This window comes from Hemibagrus wyckioides, linkage group LG18, assembly GCF_019097595.1.
Source record: "Hemibagrus wyckioides isolate EC202008001 linkage group LG18, SWU_Hwy_1.0, whole genome shotgun sequence".
Lineage (NCBI taxonomy): Eukaryota > Metazoa > Chordata > Actinopteri > Siluriformes > Bagridae > Hemibagrus > Hemibagrus wyckioides.
Window position 1 is genome coordinate 13,244,443 of NC_080727.1, and position 9,787 is coordinate 13,254,229.

The 9,787-nt window shown below is 40.2% G+C and overlaps 1 protein-coding gene across 1 annotated transcript in view; it reads left to right on the forward strand.

Moving 5' to 3' along the window:
• rictorb (RPTOR independent companion of MTOR, complex 2b) overlaps nt 1-5,698 on the forward strand; it is a 30,078-nt gene extending 24,380 nt beyond the window's left edge. Inside the window, exons 32-38 of the mRNA XM_058415981.1 lie at nt 1,421-1,598; nt 1,853-1,937; nt 2,036-2,236; nt 3,068-3,223; nt 4,172-4,295; nt 4,975-5,113; nt 5,210-5,698. Coding sequence (XP_058271964.1) covers nt 1,421-1,598; nt 1,853-1,937; nt 2,036-2,236; nt 3,068-3,223; nt 4,172-4,295; nt 4,975-5,113; nt 5,210-5,284 — 958 coding nt within the window. The 3' untranslated portion in view covers nt 5,285-5,698. The remainder of the gene's footprint in view (nt 1-1,420; nt 1,599-1,852; nt 1,938-2,035; nt 2,237-3,067; nt 3,224-4,171; nt 4,296-4,974; nt 5,114-5,209) is intronic.
• Nucleotides 5,699-9,787: the final 4,089 nt, after the last annotated feature.

Below are 9,787 nucleotides of genomic sequence, written 5' to 3' on the forward strand. Positions count from 1 at the left end.
ATGTCTGCAATTATTGATATGGTGACGTTTTCTGTGCAGAGGTGTTTATTTAACTTTTATGCCTGGAGTCAGTTTGTGACAGAGGTGAAGCTGTGACATTCAGCTGAAGAGACATGAGAGAAAAGCTTTTTTTAGCTGCTATATCATGAGTGATAACTGGAACTTTTCTGAAAGTTCCCCTACGTTAAATGTAAATGTATCTAATGATTTAAAAAAAACAAAACACTGAGTCATTCTATAATAAATCAGGATGGACATTTACCATATTTGCTGTGCTATAAGAGGAATAAAACAGATTGGGGGGAAATGTTATAGGGTTGTAACAGTAAAGGAAGCTTTGCATCAGACTGCACTTCACTAACTACTGTTCTTTTTCCTATAATACCTCTTGTGTTTTATTCCTATCTTAACCAGCTGTTGTAGTTTTATGAGGGTTTTATGGTGTGGTGCTGTGTTAGAGAAACCGCACACCCTTCAGTTTAAAAGCCTTTAAAAAGGATTCATTATATGTACAAATATTCAGAGGGTAATTTATAGAGGGTTATTATTATATGCCAGACATGCCAAAATTCCTGGCCAGACTAAATAAATCATGTACTACACTAAAACCCTCAAATATTTCTTCAGAGGAGAATGAGTTTAGATGCTCAGTGTCCCTGATGTAAGCCGCTTTGGGACTCCACTTTTGTAAATAACGTGCACTGTTTCTGATGGTCCCTCTCAGGTATTCTAAAAAACGCTTCAGCTGCCTGGGCCAAGGCTCAGGTGGGCGACGTCGCCGATCTCTCCTACCACGCCGTGTGGATCACCCCGGGAGCTGGCAGCTCTCATTCATTTGGAAAGACCGGTTCTGTCCTTTTTTTTTTTTTATTTTTTAAGGGGATAATTTTTACCCTTGCCTCTGTGCAACCCTAAAACCTACTTTATCAAAAGTGCTTGGACCCCTTTGATTTATCATCATCCTTGTTTGTGCACTCTTAATGCTTCCTCAATCCTTCAGGCAAGGCGATTCGTCCTCCCTGTTAAATCTCCTGAGCTAGTATAGAAGAACAACCGAGCAGAACCTTATCCTGTGTTCCGTAGACACTCCTGCAGAATACGTAGTACACGTTATCAAAGTAAACCCCCCTCCCTTTTTATTTCTAAACCTGTAAGCTTTTCCGCGTCTGAATGCGTGGCATGTGCCGACTTTAACAGCCCAGTGAATGTTTAGCAGCTGTGGTAGTTTTCTGAGTAAGCTATTACTAATGTAAACAAGCTATCCAGAATCAGTTGTGGGAATCAGGTATTGATCATATCAATCACCTCTCTCTCTCTCTCTCTCTCTCTCTCTCTCTCTCTCTCTCTCTCTCTCTCTCTCTCTCTACTCATGATATTTCTGTTCTGTCCTAGCACTGACTGGGTTCCTCTGTTCGTACAGGTTCCTGAAGGCTCTGAGCTTTGCATCTTTGGATAAGGAGGACCTTCTGAGCCCCATCAGTCAGACAACGCTGCAGCGCTCATCCTCTGTGCGCTCCATGGTGTCCAGCGCCACCTTCGGCAGTTCGGATGACTACATTGGCCTCGCTTTACCCGTGGACATCAACAACATGTTCCAAGTACTCAGCCTTTTGTCTTGTCCCCATTCTCTGTGCCTACCAAGACAGGACAGCATTATTCTAGATGATAAGTTATCTGTTAAAAATATGCTTCTAGTTGTCCTAGGCAGATTTATCTGGTTAATCAGAACGCACTGATTAGGGAATGTACATCTTTAGAATTCTTTAGTTATGATATACTGTATCATATATCTTCAATAGCTTATCAGACATTGTCATGACGGTCATCTGTTCATTTGTTTCTCTGTTAATAGATAAAAGATACTCCATATTTCCAGAAGAGGACTAGCCCACCTTCAGAGGACAGATCTGCAAAGTTCTTCTCTGGAGATTCTGATGGTAAAAACTCATGTGCTGCTGATCAACTCTGATCCCATTAAACCTACACAGATGTCATATATGTGTACCACTTTCCTGACACCTCTCTCTACTGCCAGGTTCCGATGGCTCACGGCACGGTGTGCTGAAGTCTCAGCTCAGCATTACGGAGCTGATGGCCGTGAGCCGAGCAGATCAGCAGCAGCTGTTGGGCTCTGAGGAGACGGGTCTACAAGAGCACACAGAGGAGAACTGCCTCTACTGTGTGGGCTGCAAAGTGCTGGGCTGCAACACACACACACCCACACAAAATCGTTCAGGTGAGCCATATTATCTATCTAGGGTCAAGGCTGATGCCTTTCTAGAACTATATATTGAGTCTTTTATTTTTTTAATATGTTGCTTTACAAGTGTAGTACAATATTATTGTATGGCATGTCTCATGATGAATGTGTAAACTTGAGTATGGGAGCTTTTACACTGGCACTTTATTCTGAAACTGGGCACAGTTTGCATGAAAAGGGGTAATGTGAAAGCTGTCATGCGGACCAGGAAGTACACTGCTGCACAAAAGCCGAGACCACCTGTAGGAAGTGGTCCGAGTTCGGTTGCACTGGAACTGTGCAGCGATTCCTGCGAACGTGCGCTTGACTCGTACTCTGGTCCCCAATTTTTCAGAAAATAAATTAACCTGTGCATGTGTTTTAGCCATTGATGACGACGCATGTGTACCATGAGTGACAGGGAAATGTTGTGTCCTGCTGTGCAGCATAGCAGCAAACTAATACATCTGAATAAATATTTCTTCATGAGCGTTTGTGCTTGTGTAATATGAGCACAAGTACACCAGGGTTCTGTAGAATCAAGTGAGTCTGAAACCCTACCAATGCTGCAGGGGGCGTCAGGAGCAATCATGCTTGGATCCAGACCACAGCAAACATGCCCAGGGTGCAAACCACCTACAATATCCGGATTAAGTAATTAGAATGTTGCAAAACCCTAAAGAAGATTGAGTTTAATTTGGCAATCAGACACATATTTGAGGTCACAAAGTCACAATGCATGAGAACTTTCATTTATGTGTTCCGTTTTTTCATTTAATCATAATGTAAACACACTCCATACAACTGTCTGTGTTCTCCGATTCCCAGACTTTGCTGATGCTTCATACTCGGAGTGGTGCAGTCAGCCTGTGCACAACCACCTTGAAGTCATGCCCCATTCGAAATTCTCCGGCGTGTCAGGGTGTAGTGACGCTGTGTCCCAGGGCTCTGCCGGGAGCACCCGTAGCACAGAGCTGGTTCTAGGTAAGTCTGATGGTATTTAGCGCCATGGCTTCTCTTTTTTTTTTTTTTTTTTTTTTTTTTGAACAGGTTCTCTCATACAGAAAAATTAGTGTGCCTGTCTCATAGCAGAAATTGTAAACAGGATACATTCAGATTCATAAACAGCATAAACTCTTATCATATGCAGGTGAACTGATGGCCGTGGCAGGGTAATCAAATCATCTGCCACCTTCTCTGGTAGCTTGTTGAATTTCCTTTAGTCTGAACCATACTTAGTGTAAAGTCACCTGGCCCTGATATCTGTTTGAATGCTCTCTTTTGCTAATTAGTGTACATGTATGTTCATGTAAACAAAATAGGGGCTTTTCTCCTGTGATATTGTGATGTTACATGAGCAATGGTTTTGATAAGACTTGCCTGAGAGCCTGGTTGTGACATTGGAAATTTGTTCAAAATAAAGAACCTCTGGCATTAAACGATTTTATCCATCATTTATTATAAGTGACAATAATAATGCTCTGTTCATTCTCTCTCAATGTTAAATGCTAAAAAATGGCCAAAGTAAAACAAAGATTTGGCTCGATCAGGTAAGTGCAAGTGTTCTGCAAAAGAAGATAGATGCAAATTGAAGTCCATTACATATAGTGATGTAATGTTTAGAATTTGAACATTTTCATCATGTATTTCAGTGACCGGTCCGAAGCAGCCACTGCATCTTTTTTTAAACTGCTTTGATCTGTGATTGTTTAGTGTATCTCTGCTTGACCAGGGAGAGAGTAAGAGAGTAACACCAGGCCTCCCTCCTAGAGAACATGGCCAGTTTTGCTCTCTTGTACTCCTGGCTATGGATGTGCAATTGGTTCTTGCTAAAAAAGTCCTGACATTGTATAAATAGCTGGGACTGTATGAGGATGAATCTCTGTAGGAGCTTGTGCTAAACACATTCCATTGGTCTTGGCTTGCTTTCAGGAGTTAAGACCATTCCAGAAGACGCTCCAGCCTGCAGAGTTCTGCTGAGGAAAGAGGTGCTGCGGCTGGTCATCAACCTCAGCTCATCAGTAGGAACCAAAGGCCATGAGACAGGACTGCTCACGTAAGGAGATGCTCTAACTGTTTCTGAACAACTCTCTTCTCTCTCCTCTCTCCTTCTACTTTCCCGGCAGCCATTTAAAAAACCTAATAAATAATGAAAGCAAGTAATCGACAGTTAACTTCATGGCTTCCTAAACCACAAGCTCACTTCAAGACCTCTCTCCATTATATAGTTTCAACATTTATCCATGTGGTTTCCTTACCCCATTTTATTGGTTATATTTTATACATGTAAAAAAAAATATGTATATACACTCTCAATCCACTTTATTAGGAACACCTGCACATTTATACAAGAGCTTCGGATCATTTTCACATCAGACTGAAGAAAAAATGTGAGTTTTTTTACTGAGCAATAGTCCAGGTAATCTGCCACAGCTCATCTGGAGATATTTTACCCTCAGACATGCTTCTGCAAGTAAAACCTGACAACCAGAATGCCATTTGTTTTTTTGTTTTTTTTTTCTGAAGTGGAGGGTTACGTAACTGTTACAACAAACATTTTACATAACATTAAAATGTTTCATTGTGTAAACAGTGTTACTGAGGCGAGTGTGATTTGGATTATTCGGTCTTGGCGGATGAAGGACATTTTTAAGTTTGTAGGAATTGTTTGTGCATGACTGATTAAAGATTGTTTGTTTGTTTTTTAATCCCTTTTTGATTAAATGCTTCTTTAGGATCAAGGAAAAGTTTCCATATGCGTTTGATGACATCTGCTTATACTCAGAAGTGTCTCACCTTTTGGCCCACTGCATGTTCAGACTCGCCTCTCGACGCTTCATCCAGGAGCTGTTCCAAGACGTACAGTTTATTCCGGTAACCTTAGTCAGCCATTTGCTTGTAAAACCTGTTTATTTCTCAGTCACACACCAGTCTGTTCGTATTTTTCATTTCATTTTTTCTGCCCCGCAGCTGTACGAGGAAGCCGAAAGCATTTTGTCGATGCCATCGAAATCCGTCACTGTAAACTCTCCACCGGAGTCCTGATATCATAAAGCTTGTGCTTGCTGTTACCCCCATCCACCCTTCTCCACCCAGACCTCCTCATTCATTTTTCGCCTGGCCTGGCTGAGACTTTACGGAAGATGGAGGCAATAAGAGGCAACGAGGGACTATGGCGCAAGTGGAGAGAAGAGACAAAAACGATAGAAGGCTGAAGCAGCGTCTCGAAGAGGCATTTGTAAAAATGTGTCTGTGGAGAAAAAAAGAATCGGTACGGCGCATTTTTATTTTTATTTTTTCGACGGAAACATACTGCCTGAACAAAATAAATAAAAAGAAGAAGCCTGAAGGCAGAATTCTGTTTGAACTCGGGCAGTTGGAGTTACAACCAAAATTAAAGCTTTTGACTGAGTGTAAAAGCACTGACAGAAAAAATCCACTGAAAGCTGTAAAAGATGCTGAGATATATATATATATATATATATATATATATATATATATATATATATATATATATATATATATATATATATATAATTTTTTTTTTTTCTTTTTTCTTTTTTTTTTTTTTTTTTTTTGTCTCTGCACAGCCGTCATGAACGCATTCGGATATGGACTGAAATAACAAACGTTTGCTCTTCTTCCCCTTCAGATCCCTCAACTTTTGATTTTAACACTACAGGATTGTGGTTTGTATCACTAACTTAATCCATGTATATAAAGGAATACGCAGCGAGCCTGTAATTGAATCATTCATCAGAAGAAAGCCTCAGTTTTTGATCCACACCCACACGCCCCCCCCACATGTGAGACAATCATCAGTTTAAAAACCCAGCCATCTCTATGGCAGTAACCACCTTATCATTTCCGCTACATGGCTTTAACTGTTATAGAGCGCTGATTTTTTTTATTCGTATTTAAGCTTAAACATCCAGATGCTTCTGGGATTATCGGGTTAAAATTACTAACACTCCTCCTAAAATCACAGGACGAGATAGGAAAAACATTGAAACAATGCGGCTTTAATTCCCCAAAATATGTTTTCCAGGTAAGGCCGCCTCTTTTCATCCCTTTCATCCATTCACCAGGCATTGGTTCTGCTTTCAGTGACTAGTTTGCAGTTACACTTCTCATGTAGCTGGCTGTGTAGGTGCACAGTTCCCGAGTGAAGCCTGTCCACTATAGTGGTGTTAAAAGCTTCAGTGCCACTTGCTGGATTGATAAATTGTCCACCAAGCAAAAAATTTCCATCAGTGTTATGGTCAGAAACTGACCCTGATGAAGGAATTGATAGATATACTTCCTATAAATAAACAGGAAATTAAACAACAGTGAAGTGGTGTGATGAGACAGAAGCAGTGTTACCATCTTGGAGTTGTTTATTTTCCTATCATTAGAATGACACCGAAAAAAACATCTCTTATACCACAGCATATTTTTTAATGTTTTTTAGAATGTAAACTGTCCTGTTCTGACCTCTAACCCCAAAAAGCTGTCTCATGCCATAGAACATCAATTTGCAGCTTTAACTTTGACTGTTACACAGCACTCCTAGAAACATTAATGTAAAACAAAAAAGTTACCATTTCAGTGGTTATACAGATTTTAATACATTCATGGATTTGAACACATTCTGACCAATCAGTTGAGACAATTTAACAGGGCTGTGGTGTACAAGATAACAGAGCTTTAGTCTCCATTCTGAGCACCCACATGGTGACCAACAAGGTCAAAGTATCTAAAGGTCTTTAATCACATTTAGGAGTTTACTGTTGGACCAAGTCTCCTCATAAAAGCTCTGCTTTCTTTAGAAACCCTGAACATATCAGCCATCAGACTTTTCATTCAAATTTCATTGGAATGATTAAAACTGTCAGTAATCATCGGAGCATCATCGGAAAAGAGTGCGCATAGAGTCCTGATTCTGAATCAGAGTGAATTGCATACTGTTGGTTTGTTTGCTCTTTGGTTTGGTTTCAGTCTGCACACAAGTCACCAGAAAGCAAATAAATGTTCCCTGAGGGGAGCATTGGGCCAAAAGACTTCCCGTAAAATTCTGTAATAATATACAAGTGGACCTACTTTCACTAAGGACACACAGAACTCATAAGCCAGTCTGAAACAGATTGTATGTTATAAAATGTCATCTAACATCCAGTGACGAATCAAATCTACAGAGCATGTGTCGTATTTCTGTGTCTCTGAACACACCAGGGGTCCATTCAGACACTGTAAATGTGAAAGCGCCTCAATAGGTTTTTATCTGTTATCTGTTTTCCATCACTAGCTCTGAAACAAACTGCTAACTGAGCCACGGGATGTTCCGGTTTAGATTCGTGAGGAGGCTTGGTCACAGTAATCTTAAATACAGCTCCGACATTCAGTGTGCAGAGCAGCAAGTGATTAGCAATTAACCTGTAAGGCTGTTGATCAGATGATGTGACTTTTTTTTTTTTTGGAGGGGGTGTTGTCTGAGAGCTGATGCAGTATCTGCAGGAGGGAAGCTTTACTCTGACGAGAAGTCAGTTTGGATTTTAAACTCTCTAAAGTCTCACTTCTGGTCTCACTTCTCTGAGAACATGTAACCCCTGAGTTCGTGGAATTTTTGTCCACGGTCATCAATTGTAGTCAATAAGAAGTGTTTGCATCGCAGTGATGAAGCTAATGGAAGTCCACAAGCTAAAAACAGCCTTGTGCTGACTCACTACTCAGCCTTGACCCTAATTGTGATTGAAGGATAAACAACAGGAAACAATTGGTATTCTAATTGACTAATGTACAGCAGAGATGTTAGTGTATGCATGCCTGTTTTCTTCGTTCCCTTTTTCCCACCGCACCCTCAAAAAACCCAACGGTTTTCAAGAGCAGCTTAACTCTCTGCCAAATGGTCTGATGCATCTGACCTAGTGATGAAATTTACTTTTCCACCACCTGTTCAGTGCTTCTACCAGTTTGTCACACACAAAGTTTCTGTTTGTTCTTCAACAGGGAGTTTTTCCTATATGAAACTAAAACCTTTACCTAACCATAAACACCTCAGGTTATGTCTGAGTGTGTTTTGGAGGAATAATAAGTTATAATTTGAGATGATGATGCTTCTCCTCCCTCTCCGTCTGAACAACTTTAACCCTTTCCTTTAATCCTCTGAGCTTTAGCTTTAAAGGGATAGTTTGGGAAACATTGTGGATGAGCCATGAGACATGCCTGGCCTGAGGGTTTGCGTTAGTTTTGGATGGAATATGCAATATACAAATTCAAAGCGTTTCTTTTCAAACACAGGGCTTAGGGAAAGTAATTGACACCAGGCTGTGCGAACTGTTAAGCATACCTGTTCTGTGTTCAGCTACCACTGTGAAGATTTGTTCATATTTATAGATTGCAATAAGACTGCTTTCACACTTGGCATGCATTTGTTTCCTTGACCTCTTACGGGAATGTGTCTGCCTTTAAAAAGCACCCCTGCTGCCAGTCTTTTTTACAGTAAAGTTTCCAGCTAATGGCTTGTGACCTCTGTTATCAGGTCTGGATTTGGGGAGTAATCGTGAAAACAAACATTGAGGACACCATGCTGGTGAAAATAAGTATTATTAGTGAGTGACTAAGAATTATGACATGCTGGATCACACATTTTTTAAACTGAAAAAATATCAGCATGAAGACATTCACCGGTACGTGATGTGTGACTGTGTTACATGAACAGCTCTTTTGATTGATTTATTTATTTTTCCCCTATAAAGCTACTTGCTTACAAGTTGCTCATTGCCCAGCAACTAATCTAAACTGCATTACTATGTTAATAATACCATAAATCTGATCTACAGAGCACGCTTCCTCTAATCAGCCAGTAGGACTAAGACTGTGAGAGTGTTTTATGCTTTCGGTATATATTGCGGGAGTTTCCCTATGAGCAACAAAATGCCCTCTAGCTAGTGTGAAAGCAGTCTTGGTCCATTTGTGTCCTAAACCACAGCAGCACATCACTGGCGAGAAAAAAAGTGGGTGTGGCTTGAGGCTGATATTTACAAAGATAAAGTGTAAAGAGGCAAAAGTCAGACAACAAACATGTCACTAACTTTTGATTATTATTCCTTTAAAGCAGGTCCACAGCATTTGTCCTGGCCGTTACTTAAGCATGACGCAATAAATAAACCCACTTATGATGAAGCCCCAGCAATGCCTTTTCTCAGTCAAGTCTTTAAGCCGTTCATCAGATACAGGTCGATAAGCGGAAATTTGAGCTATGGGGATCTCCTCCATTTATTCAACGTGCCTGTCGATTCCAAATAAATGGTTTTGGGTGTCATAATTGCTTTTATTGAGACGGAGTGATGGATTCATTTGCTTCTTCTTGGCTGGACCAGTCATGCTATTTAGGCAGCTTTAATTATTTCGCCTTATGCATATTTTTTGTATTAGCTTTAGACTTATTGAAATTGTCATAGCCTTTTTTTTTTATTATTATTATTATTATTATTTTATTTTAATTTATTCTAGATCCTAATAAATCAGCAGCTTTATATGCCTTGGCTTTTCCTGCAAACACAAGGT